An 18,156-nucleotide genomic window follows, 5' to 3' on the forward strand; every position below is an offset into this window, starting at 1 on the left:
CAGAAATAGCACAAGCAATCGTTCAGCAAGCAACAGAAATAGCTCTTCTTCGAATTCGAAGAAACACTTCTAATGTTTGATTTTTAAACGCCGATGCCCCTCAGGAGCGAACACTGGGGGAGCAGTAGCTAAGCAATTAAAAGTAGTTACCCCTGAAAAATCAATTTACTGCTTGAACCTTAACTATTCTGACTTTATTAAATTAAATTGTACCGATTCTTACAAATTATGCTCGTNCCTGAAAAATCAATTTACTGCTTGAACCTTAATTATTCAGATTTTATTGAATTAAATTGTACCGATTCTTACAAATTATGCTCGTTTCTCGTAGATTCAAAAGGCTGACATCTCTTTAATCAAGATTTCCAGTTTAGCAAGAAATTCATCAATTAACAGTAGCAATACCATAAACATCACTGGTGTAACCACTGAAACGGTTACAACTTTGGGAACCGTAAGTACAGACTTGGTTGTATACAATTTTTTATTCCGCATACTCTTCACGTTGTAGATGACAGTTTTAATATACCTTCTGACGGCATACTAGGCAAAGACTTTTTAAAGACGAACAGATGTATTATTAACTACGCAAATGACAGTATAACTATCGGCATCGGGACAGAAAGCACTAAAATAGCAATTGTACACGGTTCAAATACCGACACTTTAGTCATTCCTCCAAGATGTGAAGTTTTTCGTTTATTTAAATTGACTAATTCCAAAAACCCTGTTTTCGTAGACTCTCACGAGCTTTGCTCTGGTGTTTTTACATCAAAATGTGTCGTTGACACAACAAATCCAATTTTAAAAGTAATAAATACTACGGACGAGGTAAAACCCGTTCGAAACTATAACATCAAAGCTGAGGATATAAGTAACTATAATGTCTACAAAATAAACGAAACTTCCCAAGAGACAAAACGTTTAGAGGAACTAAAGTCAATTTTACAAAAACAAATGCCAAAATATGCTAAAAACAAATTGCTTGAATTATGTTTACAATACGCCGATGTATTTGCCTTAAAAACAGACCATATGACACTCAACAAATTTTACGAACAGAAACTTCGACTGAATGACAAGACTCCCGTTTATATCAAAAACTATCGTTTGCCGTACTCACAACGCGAAGAAATAAATAGACAAGTCGATACTTTACTGCGAAATGACTTAATCGAACCAAGCTCCTCTAATTATAACAGTCCATTAATTTTAGTACCAAAAAAAGATCCATCCGGCCAAAAATCGTACCGCATGTGCGTTGACTTTAGGGCGGTTAATAAAAAGCTTATCGCTGACAAATTTCCACTAGCACGTGTGGACGACATATTAGACAACCTTGGTCGAGCAAAATACTTTTCGACTTTAGATCTGTTTTCTGGTTTCCATCAAATTCCATTGCATAAAAACTCGCGAGATATAACATCTTTCAGCACTGACAAGGGAGCTTTTCGCTGGAAAGTTTTACCATTCGGTTTAAATGTAGCACCGAATTCTTTTTCTCGAATGATGTCAATAGCCTTTTCAGGCATTTCTCCAACTCAAGCTTTTTTGTACGTTGATGACGTCATAGTTATAGGTTGTAGTGAGACTCACCATTTAAAAAACCTAGCTAAAGTGTTCGAAACATGTAGAAAGTTTAATCTCAAGCTAAACCCAACAAAATGCAATTTTCTTCGTTCTGAGGTAACATTTTTAGGGCACAAGTGCTCAGAAAAGGGACTGCTGCCAGACGATTCAAAAATTAACGCAATAAAAAAGTATACAAAACCTTCAGATAAAGACGCTGTTCGTCGATTCGTTGCGTTTGCAAATTATTATAGACGCTTCATACCTAACTTTGCGTCGCTGGCAGCACCTTTGAATAGACTGAGTAGAAAAAATGTCGAATTCTTATGGGACAACACTTGTGAAACTGCATTTCAACACATAAAATCAGCCTTAATGTCTCCTAAACTTTTGCAATATCCTGATTTTACTAAAGAATTTTTAATAACTGCAGATGCTTCTAAAAACGTGTGCGGTGCTATATTAAGCCAAAATCATAATGGCAACGACTTACCAATATGTTTCGCTTCTAAATCTTTTAACAAAGCAGAACAAAATAAACCAATCATAGAACTTGAACTTTTAGCTATATATTTCGCGATTAAGCAGTTTCGACCCTATGTTTACGGCACTCACTTTAAGGTGAAGTCTGACCATCGACCCTTAGTTTATCTTTTTAACATGAAGGACCCATCTTCAAAACTTGCTAGAATACGCCTAGAACTGTCAGAATACGACTTCACTATTGAGTACATAAAAGGCAAANACGAAAACAACTACACGGACAGCCCTACAGTACAAGTTTACGATAAATTTTCATATAATTTTTCAAAAAATATACCACGAATAGTAACGCATTTTCGCTACGATAAAAATAACAAAATTTCAAATATTCAAATATGTGCACATTTAAAACACAAAAAACAGGAATTACTTAATTTTGCGAATGTTACGAAACAGCTTGTTTAGATGAGTTACTTTTGAGGCTTGATGCTGAAGCCGTCAATCGCAATATTAAGCAAGTAGAATGGCCAAAAGATGATATATTTTTCAATAATTTCTCTATTTCAAATTTAAAAACCAGCGGTAATAATATTTTAAAATCTTTACAAATCGTATTAACAGAACCGGTAGAAACAGTAACTGACGATGATAAAAAGTTAAAGTTAATGACCATTTACCATAATGACCCCATAACAGGCGGAATTAAAAAACTATATGCAAAATTACGTACAAAATATCACTGGAAAAATATGACCCGTGATATATCCAAGTTTGTTGAAAATTGTTCAAAATGTTTATTAAACAAAGTTAAACCTAAAAACAAGGAAAATCTTATTTTGACGCAAACACCTTGCAAACCTCGATACATTAGGACCCCTACCAGAATCAAATAATGGTAATAGGTTCGCAATTACCATTATATGCGATTTACAAAGTATTTAGTAACAGTAGCTGTGCCAGATAAAAGCGCTAAAACTATTGCATCTGCCATTTTCGAAAGTTTTGTCTTAACTTACGGTGTAATGAATTCCATTAAATCAGACTTAGGCACCGAATTTAAAAATGAAATTTTCACTGAATTAACCAAACTTTTAAAGGTTAAACANACCGAATTTAGAAATGAAATTTTTTCCGAATTAACCAAACTTTTAAAAGTTAAACACGATTTTTCAACCGCACACCATCATGAAACTGTGGGTACTATCGAACGTAACCACAGAGTTTTTAATGAATATTTACGCGCATATTTAAATGAAACATTTTCCGATTGGGATGTTTATTTAAAATATTTTACATTTTTGCACAACACAACAACTAACACAGTTTTCGATAATAAATTTTCCCCTTTTGAATTAATATTTGGGAATAAGGCAACAGTGCCTCAAGATTTGAAAAAAGATAAAATTTACTCGATTTATAATGTAGAAAATTACACGAAAGAAGTTAAATATCGAATGCGAAAGTCGCACAAAATCGTTAAAGAATTAATTAATAAACACAAAATTCGAAACAAACTAATATTTGATAAAACGGCGCGTCCGTTATCAATTAGCGTTAATGACAGGGTTCTTGTTCAAAAAGAACCACGCAATAAGCATGAAAACATATACCAAGGCCATACGTTATAACAAAAATTCACGGTGTAAACGTCACAATTTTTGATGAAGCAAAAAACAAAGAAAAAACAGTACACAAAAATAGAATTCATAAAATAAAATAATACAAAATTTTCTTGTATATGTATATACGTATATATAATTACCTTTAATTTTTCTTTTTATTATCAACTAAAATAAAAATTGTACAAAAACAAAAATAATAATTTGAAATGTATACATTTTCAATATGAAAATTACCTCAAAAAATATATATATTTTTCCACAAAATTGTAATATAGGACTTTGTTCCAAAATATGAAATGAATTTATTAAACCAAAAACATTTTTCATACATTGTTAAAATTATAACTCAGAAAATCTAAATACAAATATTAAAACAAAAAATTTAAATTCCATTTTTCATAAGCAATTAATATGTATTTATGTAAAATTCAATCAAATAGCCTCATAAGCTATTCACGAAAATAATTACTTAATTTTATTTTACAAATACGATACTTTGCCAATTAAACAACTTTTAATAAATAAAATAACTAATAATAATTAAGTAAATACAATAGCTTTTAATTAAATATCTAATATTTACCAAAACTTAAATTGATTTGAATGAACGAATGAAAGAGGGAGGAATATCCCCTAAGCATTTCTTAAATTCGTTCCTTCAAAACAATTTAATTCTGATTATAAATTTTGGGCAAGAAGAATATGGCAAAATTGATCACTTCTTTTTCCAAAGGAGGGTGATGTAATGCGATAAAAGCATATAATTTGCAACCCTACTGAATTACTACAAACTACCTTATATGAATACGCCCTAGGCTAATCTAGTACAATTAAGAACTTAGAATTTCCGATATTTGAATGCGACCCTGTCATATGTATGACAGCTGCTAGGCTTATGTCAAAATGTGAAAAATATATTGGCGGCATTCGCCCGCGTACTTCAACTCGAACACAAGTACTTTTCTTTAAATTAAATTCGACCTGCTAGCCACCAAGGCATCGGGTGCAGTCAGCAGCTTCGGGCAACAAACGTTTGCCTGCACCAACTCAGCCCCAAGTAGGCGTTGGCCGGCATCAGCGCCGGCGGAGCACCAGGGCTCCGCGTGAATTCAGCAGGTACGCCCGTTGAATTAACGAAGTGGAATTTTACCACTTCGACATATGCTGAAAATTTCAAGTCTCTAACTTGTCGGGAAGTCAGTTTAAAATCGATTGGAAATTTGCGCGATTTGCGCGGGATGACCAAGTTAAATAAAAGCTTATAAAAAGTCGAGGGTCGACAGTGGAAAGTCGACTTCAATCGACTTCCATACCTGAAACTCGATCATTAAAAGTCTACTTTTAGGAGTAAAAAGTCGATTTTGGTCGAAAGTCGAACTCGACTTTACCTTCCCTAATTGATGGATTGATGGATCGCGCACGAATGCTACATGCTCAATAATTATCGCGTCAGTATTTGCATAATTTTTGTGCTGAACGCTTATTATGATGCAAGAAAATATTTTTATTTTGTATGAATAATTTGCAGATCCACAATTATTTTAAAATTTCCCATGTTAGGGCGTGTGTGAATCGGTAACAAAGTTCTATGGGGAAAGCTGTTGAATAATATTTTTACTATGGTGAGACAGTTTTGCCAATCTGCTGTGTGAAATGAAATCTTTTTTGACAGCAGTAAATTTTTGATAACCGCAGATTTATGCGCAATAAACTAATACAAATTGAGTGAAATTAATATTTTAAGAAAACATCTACCATCATTGATTGCAGTTTATCAACTTAAGCTTTTATTTTACGAAAAATTACACACAGCAGCAATCTTTGCAATTGTCAAAATTTTCTATGCATTTGTCAAAAATTTTACTAGCTTCATGGGCTACTGAAATTTTATTCACCTCAAACTTATCAAAAATTTACTTGCCGCGAACTTTGTTACCGATTCACACACGCTCTTGATTAAAAATTTTTTAATTTGTTTTGAAAGGTTTTAAGCAACGAGAACGAAAGCATACCGAATGCGTTCTCGATCTTCGCATTATGACAGTACAAGATGTACTGACGAAATGTATGGATCCCGTTTTGTAAGTGCTACACGGTCAATATATATTGACAATATTGCGATCCGCGATCCAGATTTTAAAAATTTTGCGATATGGATCACGATCCATCAATACTGCATGCTACACCGTCAATAAATATCGCGATACTTGGATCACGTCAATAAATACTGACCGTGTGACAGTGCCCATTAGCTCCAGCTAAAGGCTGGTTTTCATTATAGGGCATTCGCACGAGGCGATTTTACAGGCAACTTTTAGTTGAAAGCAAAAATCGCCTCGTCCGAACGGCCTTTAAACTAATCGCTTTCAACAAAGTTGGTCGCCAGCCAACTTTGAGCTCGTTCAACTTTTTTTCCTTGCAACCCTGTGTTTGTTTACATTCTGTATCAGTGTTGGGATATGAAATTGTTCCTTCAGTACGAAATCTATACAAAAAATGTACTTTTCGGCTATAAATTGTATACACTTTTTAATTCGCTCATATATTTTCTTAGTACATTCCCTTCAAGACCAATGATTTTATGGTATTCATGAGAAAGTTTTATTGTTTATGTACATACGTTTACGTATTTTACACTTTTACAAATTGATTCCACGTGCACATGTATTGCATTTAACGCAAATATGTATGCACACATTTTCAGGTATACATCTTAACAAAAAGCATATTTAAGTTATTATTAATGGATAAAAGAGACATTTTCTTTGGATTCAGTACTAAAATTTGACATTTTAATAGAATTTCAAGTGCTTATCAAAACTTTACGAGAAGATTTGACCATTTATCTTAATATTATTCAATTTTAATTATTTTTTGTAAAAATACGCTTTATATTTTAAGAAAAGCCGTACAAATCCAAGGTTCAAACTTTGTGCAACATTAAAAAAACCAACACACTTTCGTAAAAATTTCGATCTATTTAATTCGATTTCCTAGATTTATTTTGGGTATGTGGTTTTTTAGCCCATTAAATTTTTATATAACTAAGTTTTTTAAGATTTCTTTGATGAAGGTGTTGCTAATTTCCTCCATATAAAAAAATCGTCGAACACACTTCGTATGGAAGAAAATGGCTGACATCGTCGACAAAACAAAATTGCCAAGTTCAACGGTAAGTCCCAGCTACTTTAAACTTGCACTTTATTATACTAAAATTGAATGGGCTAAAAACTAAAGAATATTAATAAAATAAATAGTAAAACCTTGTCAATATGTGAGTGCCGTAAAGGTATTATATTTAAGAAAATCTCTTCTTATAACTAACGAAGACTTTGTTTCTATATGAAGCTGACTTTGACATTTTGTTTTAATAAAACTTAGTAACGAAAAGTTTCTTTAAAAATTTGCCTAGGCTATGTTATACTGGTTCGTTCAAGCCATTTTTTAAAACTTACAAAGGTAAATACGAACAGGCGAACTGTGAATTTTCAGAGCTATATATTTTTAGTATTCATTACAAAATTTTACTAAAAAGTACTGCGTAGTAGGAAAGTATATTGTAAATGAAATTTTATCAAACAAGTACAATTGTACCAAAACTGCCAACACTGTTCTGTATACACACTTTTTTTTCTTTTTTACTTTTTTACTCTTATTTTATCTATCAGCTTCGCTAAAAGCACTTCTACTAACGCTTGGCTTACCAAATTTACGCCAATTAATAAAATTTTGCGATTTAAATTCATTTTCAATAATGTAAATAACGATTCGTGTTGAATCCAAAATCGCCTCGTCTGAATAGAGATGGCAACTTTTTCACTTTCAACTTCTCATTCAACTACGTATTCAACTTTTGTTGCCTGTAAAATCGCCTCGTGCGAATGCCCTATTAGGTCAAAATCACTGGCATCAAAAATTGCCTTCATCTGACAACTGTTCATTTGATGTCAAATGCGTTTTCATTACAATTTAAAAACTGACCAAATGGCAATACCGCAGTTCATGTCAAATGCTTGGTTTTCATTACGTCAATTTGATTGACAACATAAACTGCCTTCTCTGCCATCGTCGTCATATCTTGCTGAAAGCGTTTTCATTCAGCTCCATGAACTGACATAAAAGCGTTTGTCAATGATTGTAGACAAATCTTGGGGTCAATCGACTGACATACCGTTTCCACCATAAATGTCAAAGCAGTGTTTTTAGAAGAAGAAGAATTAGCTGTCAAAGCAGAAAAAGTAACTGACCAAAGTGAAAATTTCAAAGGACTGGCTACGAGCTTAAACAATTTTTTTATACAATAAATTCAATCAATGCAAAACAAAAAGAAATGAACAAAAAGCGAGCTTCGATTGCCTTTGCATCACTTTGTTTGATCGCGACTTTAAAAGCGTGGAAAAAAAATAAATGCTTGAAAAGAAATAAAAAGCAATGGTGGATTCGTCCAGGGCTCAGACACAGGGCCACCAGTGGTTTCTACTCCACACTGCGTTTTAAAATACGTCAGCAGGATCCTCAATGGTTTAAAAATTTTGTGCGAATGAGTTGTGAAGACTTTGACTACCTGGTGGAGCATCTCACACCATACATTGGCAAGAGCAATACCCGATTCAGGAAAGCAATTTCAGTCGGCGAAAGACTCGCCGTAACTTTACGGTATCTGGCTACAGGAGATAGCTTTTCAAGTTTAATGACGGTTTTTCTTATTGGTAAAACTACAATATGCCACATAGTACATGAAACATGTGCTGCTATTTTTACAGCATTGAAAGATAAGTTTTTAAAGGTGAGTATTTTGAAATTTATTTCGATCACTAGTGTGAATAAGATGGAATATGCATTCATTTATTTACATAGGTCCCAAATACCCCTGGACAATGGGCAGAAGTAGCAGATCAATTTGCAAAGCGTTGGAACTTTCCAAACTGTTGTGGTGCTTTGGACGGTAAGCACATAATGATACAGGCACCTGCTAACTGTGGCTCCGAATACTTTAATTATAAAAAATTCAATAGTATTGTTTTAATGGCTTTGGTGGACGCAGAATATAAGTTTCTTTTTGTAGAAGTTGGAGCATACGGCCGCGAATCTGATGGAGGTGTTTTCGCAAGGCAAGTTTTGGACAATATATCCCCCCATCTTATATTCATGTAATATTCATATTTATATGTGTTTTTCATTTTAGATGCAAGCTTTCAAGTGCTCTTGCTGACAACACTATTAATTTTCCACCCCGCAGACCACTACCGAATGAGGCAGATCCAATGCCATTTGTCATTATTGCAGACGATGCCTTTCCGCTGAAACCATACATTTTGAAACCATTCTCTTATCGTGAACAAGTAATGTCGCATAAAATATTTAACTAAAGATTATCACGAGCAAGAAACGTGGTTGAAAATGTGTTTGGCATATGCGCGGCACGGTTCAGGATCCTTAGACGGCCAATGGATGTTAAACCTGAGAACGCAAAGACCATCGTTCTAGCAATTTGTGTTATACATAACTTTTTAATATCAAGAAACTCATCCTATTTAACTAGAACCGACACTGACAATGAAACAAACGGAGAATTAGTGGCGGGTAATTGGCGATTAGAACTTGGACCAAACGGAAAGCTAATTTCACTTCGTGCAAGTACCACTCTGGGTAGGCCAGCAGATGATGCAATAAATGTTCGAGCTGCTTTTATGGAGTATTTTATGACACCGTATGGAGAAGTCCCATGGCAATATAATAGAACGATTATTCACAACTCATTTTAAAAGTCAGTGGCCCGTAGTCATAGTCAAAATAAAGTCGACTTTAAAGTTAGTTGCAGCTTTTTGACATAATTTTCAATGGGATATCTGTCAACAAAGCTGCAACTAACTTTAAAGTCGACTTTATTTTGACTATGACTACGGGCCAGTAACTTCGCTTAGATGAAATTTGTTAGTGTAACTCTTTGCAGTGTTATATTTACCCATATAACTAGTTTTTTAATTGATTTGCATTCTAATATTAACCAATTACCCACAGAATTGAGTACATTTTTTTTACCATATTCTCGATGTTTTTCATGATAAATCGTTTAAATTAACGAAAATGTTTATCATGAAAAATATTGTGAACATTGTAAAAAAAGTGGTATTTTTGTTTAATATTTGCAATGTTTTTCAAGTAAAATTTTTTTGTTATTTTTTTATTAAAATATCTATGGTTCAACAAATTTTCATCTAAATTTTTAACTTTTTAATCTGAATTTTCAGAAAAATGCTGGGTACGCATATAGATCGGTTAAGTTATTCTAGTGAAACAAGTGCAAGTTTTAAGCGGCGTTGATTTTTAATGAATTTATATTTCCGACGGATTTTGCGGTTTTCTGCATATAACAAGTGCAATTTATGAAATATAGCGTTAATTTAAACTTGCTTTACTAGAATTACTTATACTTTACACTTTAGAAACTTACACTTGTTTTTCTAGAATTACTTACCCGATCTGTCTGCCAGCTCAAAATTTTTCTAAAAATTCAGATTAAAAAGTTCAAAATTTAGACGAAAATTCATTGAATTTTTCTAAGGTCTGCATAAAGTTTGAAAGTTTGACTTATGTGGTTTTGACGAAAGCATGAACCATAATGTAATAAAAACATAACAAAAAAAAATTTACTTGAAAAACATTGCAAATTTTAAACAAAAAACTCCATGCTCTCACGAATTTTCATTTAAGATATACTTTGATCAACAACAGAAACAACATAAATAAGGGTTTCAAAAATTGCACAAGGTTCACAAAAATGAATCAAATTTAAAAAAAATTTAATCAAAATTTCAAACTTTTGGTTCAGAATTTTGAGAAAATTTTCGAGTTTGAAGTTTGGTTTATTTTTGTGAACTTGGTGCAATTTTTGAAACCCTTATTTATGTTGTTTCTATTGTTGATCAAACTATATCTTAAATGAAAACTCGTAAAAAGAAATAAATAAACGTAAGTGGCAAATGATATCATTTAATATAAAAAAGCTGAAGTTGAATATTGTCTAAGACATACAATACAGAATGATTTCAAAACTATTTTGAAAAGAATTTAACTAACAAAAAAAACCAATTTCATTTTACATACTTACACATAAATATCCTTATCATTCATATGTTTAAAAAGAAAATGAATTCAATTAAAAATTTGTACTTTTAATTACACATAAGAAATTGATTTAATTCAAAAGGCACATGAAGAAAATTCATCAAGATTTCTTAAAGTTAAAACTTGGGAAAAAATAAAAAAAATTGATTAAATTAAAATGGCACACGAAGAAAATTCACTAAAATGTCTTAAATATATTTATTGTTGTTTTGAGATCATTGCCAGTAATTCGAGTATTCGAGCAAACTCCTTCTGGTAGTTTAGTACAACCTCATTAATTGCAATCTTAAAACGTTTTGACAACTGAATGTTTTCGGCTGCGAATTCACGGCCATTTGATGCCACGAAATTGCCCATATCATCCCAAGGATCGCTTTTTGCAGCAGAATTCATCGTTTGCAAAGCGCTCTCAACAACCTTTGCATACTCGGAATCTTCTTGTCGTTGGCGCTTTGTCGAGGCTTTTGCTGACTTAGGTTGCACGATTTCTTCTTCGAGAAATTCAGGGTCATAAAGGGATTGCTCTTGCGAAGGTTCATTTATCTTTAAAGTAAAGAAGTTAATAAAATATAATTAAGATTATGTTTACTTCGTAACTAAACTTACATCTATTAAATTTGATGTTGTGGATGCCTCAACACGCAAAGTGGGCTCCAGAAATTTTAAAGCATTGTAAAACGGGTTTGAAGAAACCGTCTTTGTAGCACCCTGTCCGCTCTTACTCGCTCCTATCCTGTTAAACGATGCCTAGATTTGCATAAAATTTAATTAAAACTAATGTCATAAAAACCATAGAAAACGTACGCGGAAACCACAACGCAGGCTATTCCACTTTGTTGTAACTTCTGCTCGTGGTAACTCCAATACGTCGGCCACCTCTTGCCACAGAGCTTCTCTAAGGTTTCGGTCCCTGTACTCTTTGACCAAATAGTTCCAGGTGCCTTCCCTGATCTCGACTGCCTCAATAAGCTTCATGGTTTCTTGGTTCGTCCACTGATGCTGCAACTTCCGCACTCTTTTTTTACTTGTGACTTCACTGGGGCTTGATAATATAGGCTCCAATTCCAATGTCTCTATTTCCATCTTAATCTAAATATAAATAACAATTTAAAAACTAAATAAAGATCTTTTTAAGTTCGTACCATTGTTTCTTTCTTTTATGTTACTTCCCGCTCAAAAATCAGCTGTTTCTTTGTCGAATTTGCCAACATGTTGGCAAATGGATTTTTAATGTCAAATGTTGCCATATCAGTAAATTTCCGAAAATGTGACATACGTAAATTTCCTCGCATGACAACCTGTTCTCATTTAATTGACTGCAAATGCCACTTATTTTGACCTAATGAAAACCAAGCTTAATATTTTCTTCGTTTTTTACTTGCCTCATATAATTTGGGTATGGTTAAAATCAGCGCGAAAAGTTCTCTCGATCTGCATTTTTGGGGTTTTTGTTGCTAAACGGTCCGTATTGTATCTAGAATCAGCTGTACGCATGGCAAATGAAATCGAAATTGCCAACATGTTGGCAAATACACTTTGGTTGTCAAATGCTGGCACATCAGCGGCGAGGGCCGTTTTCATTTGGATGTCGTTTTATATGACCGTGCGTGGTGATATATGACAACAAACGCAACTGACATCAGATGACATTATATTATTATATTCATTATTTTGACAATATTTGACGTCAAATGTGACCTAATGAAAACCAGGCTTTATAGGTTTGTATAGTAACTTCTCCAGTAAAACATTGCAGCGAGAGCGTAAAAGCAAAATAGAGCGTAAAATTGATAACAAGAGAAAACTACCAGAAAAAGTTATTGAACGCAAAACTAGTAAAAATTTGCAAGTGAATAGTTGTTGTACCCTTTTCATATTCTGCTGTAAACATTTTACTATTTATAAATCAGTTTTAAACTCTTTGCTTTACACACAAGCACTTACACAGTCTAGTACATCATTAATATTTTGATTTCCACTCATTTTACTTTTGTTTGTGCTAAAGCAATCCAACATATGGCGGCTTTTGACATTTATTCTTCTTCTTCTTCTGCTAGCTAATTTCTGCTAGTAAAAGTTTCACTAGCATGAATATGCAGTTCTCCCGTGTTGTTACGCTCTCGATTCAGTGCTCTCTTGCAAATTGTTTGGTTTATCATACACTTTTCCAGTAAAAATTTGCAGGTTCCAGTACAAATTAGTACTGACTATTAAAACTTAAAAGATATTTCTTCTAAAAATTAAATCATCTAATGATATATTGGCGATCCTGCAATTTTAAAACCTGAAGAAGCTCAAAACTAGAAGAACAGCAATTTTAATGAAATAAATAGCTCAAGATTAGAAGATCAGCCAAGCTACATATTTATCACAGGGTTATAATATATTAAATAAACAAAATATGTATTTATCTATTTGGACGTGTAGCATATGCAGCATCTAATTTGATCACAAATTATTTCAACAAAAGCATAATCTTGCTTACTGAGAAGAATTTAATACAGCCAATACCTATTATCTGCAGTAGCACAAGCCTTATCTTCAACAAGCAACATCATTATCTAGCAACAGCATTATCTTTCACAACAGCGTGAACATTATTAACAGCTAGCGGTCTCTCAATCAACGAAGATATAAATTAACAGAATTGCTTAAACAATCCACAACAGATTAGACATTTTAAGCTGGTGTAAATGACCTTTTCCAATTATGATTTCAGTTCTCTCACATTTCCCCTAATTTCATGGAATAATCCTGTAAGTTTTAGTACGAAGTTTTTAATTAAGTACGATAACGAACCTTCACAGTGAAAAATAATAATTAAATCATTGACTGCTACTTTTATTGAATTAAAATTTTCTATAAAATTGTTTATATATTATTAGTTATACAATCAACATTTTAACACGTAATATATTTACATATATATATATTAGGGTGGCCCTTATTTTTAAAAGTAAAAAATATTTAGCTCCCAATCTTTAATTTTATTTGAATAGCTAAAAAAATCATATGTGCAAAATTTTGGAATGATCGGACAAGCTTTAGGCGACCCTCATCGACCTTGAAGTTTTCACATATATTACGTATGTATGTAGGTACTGTAAAGTTCTGAACACATTGAAAACGACGAGCTACGGACCACAGCTTCCAATTTGTCATCTTCATTATCTAAATGCATTGTCGATGGCGACATGATTTATTTGAAAGCGGCAGCGACATCATAAATTTGTATGAGTTTGACATAAAAGAAGAGGAAGAACGTTATCTGTCGCCAGAAAAATAGAAATAGATCTAATCTGGCCACAACCACAGCCGTCGCGTAGCCCAGTCGTCGCCAAAATAATTATCTACATAAGAGTACGTGTTAAAATAATTTGACAGCTGTGGTTTGTAGCTCGTCGTTTTCATTGTGTTCGGGCTATAATGCGATCAAGCATTCATGTTGCAACCCTACAAATCACCTTATATGAATTTGCCTAAGCTAATAGATTACAAATATAAATTTACGATATTGATGCAACCCTGTTGTGAACATAAAATTAGCGGCATTATTCCGCGCACCCTCAAAAAGAACAGTCAAGTCTTGTTTTAATTTTATATTTGGGTAATTGCCGGCCACCAGCGTTGGCCGGCAACAGAGCCGGTGGAGCACCAGGGCTCCGCGTGAAGTTAAGCGCCAGCAATTGCAGCAGCACTGCCTAATACGGCAGCACCGAGGGAACGCTAGGGCTCCATGCAAGAGCGAGCGTTGGCCGGCAACAGAGCCGGAGGAGCGCTAGGGCTCCACATCTTTACCGAGTGAGTGCAGGGGAACAAACAAATTAATTACAACCTCGACAGCAGGGGAACAAACAAATTAATTACAACCTCGACATGGCGACCGTGGGTCCGTCCCATTAAACGGCGGCCACCTACACATAACTAAAAGTTAAAACATGGGAAAAATTAAAATACAAAAAAAAAAGCGTGAAATGAACTGAACTTAATTTCGAGACCAAAAATCATTACCAACAACTATACGGTGGCGGTTAACTAAATCAAAAACTTTGAAAATTATTACAAAAACACAAAATAAATAAATCTAAAAACTACAAAAATCCAAAAAAAAAGGTTAAAATACAAAAAATAAGAAAACATACAAACATAAATGTGCATATAAATGTGTAAAAAAATAAAAAAAATAAAAAATGTGGCGGTTATAATTAGCTAAAATTATAAAAAAAAAAACAAAAACAAAAAAAAATATAAAACATTCAAAAACCAAAAAAAAGCGGTCGTACCAAATTTAAAAAAAAAAAACTAAACTTTACAAAAGTGGTAGAAAACACATGAGTGGCAAAAGAACAATAAAACCAAAAACAAAACTATAAAACTGCGACCGTCTGTACCACCAGTCCTAAGCGTTCGCAAAGAGTTCATCGTCGTCAAAACAAAAAAATTGTTTCTGAACTTCTTCATCAAAGTGATGCTTCTGTATCACAAGAAGGTAATAAGTGTTACTAGTTGTTCAAGATGATATTTACCTAAGTAGAAATTTCAGTTGAATGTATTTGCGTTGAAGCGGTCGAGGATGCTGGTAAAGATACCAACCTTTCGCAGGCGTTTGAGGAGGAGAATGAGGAAAATTGTGCTCTTGCAGCCAATAGTATTGCTGATGCATCAGCGTTACAAATCAGCCTTGCAAATCGGTCCTCTTCAGTACAAGAAATGGAAGATTTGCAAGCAAAATGGTAAGTCGATTCTCATTAATTTTTTAATTTAAATTATTTAATGTGATGTATATAACCTATTTAGTGAAGCGTTACAAAAAGAAAACGCATCTCTTCGAAAAGAGAACAAAAAGCTCCGAAGTGAAGTCACGGCACTAAATCGAAGTCATTGGTTGAAGGACAAGAAGCACGATTACAACATGAATGTGGCAAAAAAGCGTGTGCGGATAGCGGAACATTTCTGCAAAAATATGGAACAAAAGTTGGAAGGGATTTTTACAAAAGGCCAAATAGCGAAGTTGAAGAATGGCGTTAAAAGACCACTTTGGAGCGAGAAAGATATAGCCCAATCGATTACTCTGTACGCTGCTGGTGCGAAATCGTACAAGCTTATGTACAAGAAGGGCTTTCCCCTTCCTGGAGTCAGAACATTGCAGACATGGTCAAAAAAAATGATGTTTCCCGAGGATTGTTAGAGCCAGTATTCAAATTAATGGCAGCATGTACGCATATGACTGAAAGACAAAAGCTGTCTGTGTTGTGCTTCGATGAAATGAAAATAAGAAAGACGTACTGCTATGATGCTTCATCTGATTCGACGCTAGCTCCAGCCAGTTATGTTCAAGTAGCGATGCTAAGAGGTACATACATACATACTTGTAAAAGCATTTCATAATACGAAATCTATGTACAATTTTATATATAATTTTCCCCATTAGGCTTAGTATCCAACTGGAAACAGCCAATTTTTTATGATTACGACTGCAGGATGACCAATCACATATTACAAAGCATTTTGCGAACGACGAAAAAATGTGGCTACAATGTTCTCGCTGTTGTATGTGATCTCGGAGGCAGCAATAGAGCTTTGTTCAACGACTTGGGTGTGCACAAAGATAATCCGTGGTTAGTAAAATGTTTCATTTCTTTATTTACACATACTAAACCAAGATATTTTTGCAGCTTTACCTTCGAAGACGAAGAAATTTTTGTGTTCGCGGACGTTCCGCATTTAATTAAACTATTAAGAAACCATTTCTTTGACCACGGATATGTCATTGATGGGAAAATAGTCAAAAAGGACATAATATTAAAGCTGATGTCATGCACCTCAAAAGACCTAAGCATCACACATAAGATCACCGCTAGCCATCTCAACGTATCTGGACCGCATAGGCAAAAAGTCAAAACGGCCACAAAGCTGTTTTCGCATACGATAGCGCAAGCAATCACAAGAGCTGCAAGCTTGGGGCACTTGAGTGGGCACAACTGGCAGGAATGCTTCCAATTTTTTAAAAAGGTAAAAGTTCTACACCTAATATAAGCAATCATATATCTGTGTAATAATCTCTTATACTTTTTAGACGAATGATTGGTTTGACGTGATGAACGTCAGGGTGCCTCATGCTGATTCTAGGGTGCGGCGTCACGGGTATGGTCTTGCAGTCGATGTTCAAAACCAAATATTGGACGAAATGTCAGAACTGGTGGGGAATATGAGAGTCGTTGGAAAAAATGCGCTATTACCGTTTCAAAATGGTATATAACAGTTTTAATTATGCTTAATATTTTAAATAATCTATATGTACACATGCCTCTGATTAATTTTAGGAATTATGCAATCAAATAAAGCCGTAAAATTGTTGCTTGCCAGCCTTCAACGACGATTCGGTGTCAAGTACATTCTGACGTATCATTTAAACCAGGATGTACTTGAAAACTTCTTTGGAGTTATACGCGCTAAAGGTGGTTTGCGCGACCACCCTGACCAGCAGGAATTTAAATATCGGCTCAGAACATACATTCTTGGGCGCAATGAGGGCGCAATTTCTACGGCAGGGAATGTCGAGGTTGATGATACCCCAGATTTAGAACCATCTCAGCCTACTCTTACAGGTATTTGAAATTTTTTGTATTGTAATATAATGTACATACTTACACAGGTACGAAACTTTTTATACAGGTACGATATTGCGACCCATGAAACTTCCATTGGAAGAAATTGAACCAAAGGAGTTTGATGATCTAGAATATGATGGTCTAGAAAATGTAGCCGGATATATATGTCACAGACTACGTGATGAAATTCATACCTCGTCCTTCAAAACTAGCGAGGACCCATCACTCTCATGGGCGAACCACTAAAGTGAGGGTGGTTTATCACTTCCAAGCGCAAGTATGATGGAGTGCATGTCACAACTTGAGTCCATATTTGTAGCAGTTAATGGAGAGACACTACTCATTAGTAATAATTTTATAAAAGAACTCATAGACCAAGCATCTGATATTGAATGTGACATAAAAATTAAAAAAATATTTTTCAGAACACGAATGTTTGCTAAAATACGAAAACTCAACCAAGAAATTATTGAAACAGCGCACAAAAGAAAACGCAAATATACAAAAATATTGACTTAGCAAAATTTGTTTTATTATTTAAAACCTTGGAATATTATATATTAATCTTTTCAATTCACAGGTAAAATCCTAAAACTACGTAAATCAACTTGTCATAAACATTTCAATTTAGTACAATTAAATGTTTGTAATTCTGTGCTGGAGGAATTTTTAGTTATTTGTACAACGATTTTTGGGTGAAGGGTGGACGGAGGGGTTGGGGCGTGGCTCCCCAAACCCCCCCC

The 18,156-nt window shown here is 34.0% G+C and overlaps 2 protein-coding genes across 2 annotated transcripts; one reads left to right on the plus strand and one right to left on the minus strand.

The window, feature by feature from the left end:
• The first annotated feature begins 7,686 nt into the window (after nt 1-7,686).
• Nucleotides 7,687-9,043, plus strand: LOC108377355 (uncharacterized). Its single transcript, XM_017633615.1, has 4 exons — nt 7,687-8,460; nt 8,532-8,619; nt 8,740-8,785; nt 8,860-9,043. The coding sequence occupies exons 1-4, from the start codon at nt 8,005-8,007 to the stop codon at nt 9,041-9,043; spliced, it is 774 nt and encodes a 257-aa protein (XP_017489104.1). The 5' UTR covers nt 7,687-8,004.
• Nucleotides 9,044-11,000: 1,957 nt separating this feature from the next.
• On the minus strand, nt 11,001-12,064 carry LOC108377357 (uncharacterized). The gene is made up of 4 exons (XM_017633616.1): nt 11,945-12,064; nt 11,607-11,891; nt 11,409-11,549; nt 11,001-11,345 (listed from the first exon to the last, which is right to left on the minus strand). Exons 1-4 carry the CDS (start codon nt 11,945-11,947, stop codon nt 11,001-11,003), a joined length of 774 nt encoding a protein of 257 aa, XP_017489105.1. The 5' UTR covers nt 11,948-12,064.
• Nucleotides 12,065-18,156: the final 6,092 nt, after the last annotated feature.

This window comes from Rhagoletis zephyria, unplaced genomic scaffold, assembly GCF_001687245.7.
Source record: "Rhagoletis zephyria isolate East Lansing unplaced genomic scaffold, Rhagoletis_zephyria_1.1 Rzeph_scaffold_11964, whole genome shotgun sequence".
Classification (NCBI taxonomy): Eukaryota; Metazoa; Arthropoda; class Insecta; order Diptera; family Tephritidae; genus Rhagoletis; species Rhagoletis zephyria.

Bases quoted from the DNA above. Each gene is read 5' to 3' on its own strand.
- LOC108377355 (XM_017633615.1), top strand. From the start codon at position 8,005: ATGAACAAAAAGCGAGCTTCGATTGCCTTTGCATCACTTTGTTTGATC. The intron at 8,461-8,531 runs GTGAGTATTTTG...TTATTTACATAG, and splicing joins TGAAAGATAAGTTTTTAAAG to GTCCCAAATACCCCTGGACA. The intron at 8,620-8,739 runs GTAAGCACATAA...TTCTTTTTGTAG, and splicing joins CTGTTGTGGTGCTTTGGACG to AAGTTGGAGCATACGGCCGC.
- LOC108377357 (XM_017633616.1), bottom strand. The intron at 11,550-11,606 runs GTACGTTTTCTA...ATGCAAATCTAG, and splicing joins GCCTGCGTTGTGGTTTCCGC to GCATCGTTTAACAGGATAGG. The intron at 11,346-11,408 runs GTAAGTTTAGTT...TTTACTTTAAAG, and splicing joins CAACATCAAATTTAATAGAT to ATAAATGAACCTTCGCAAGA.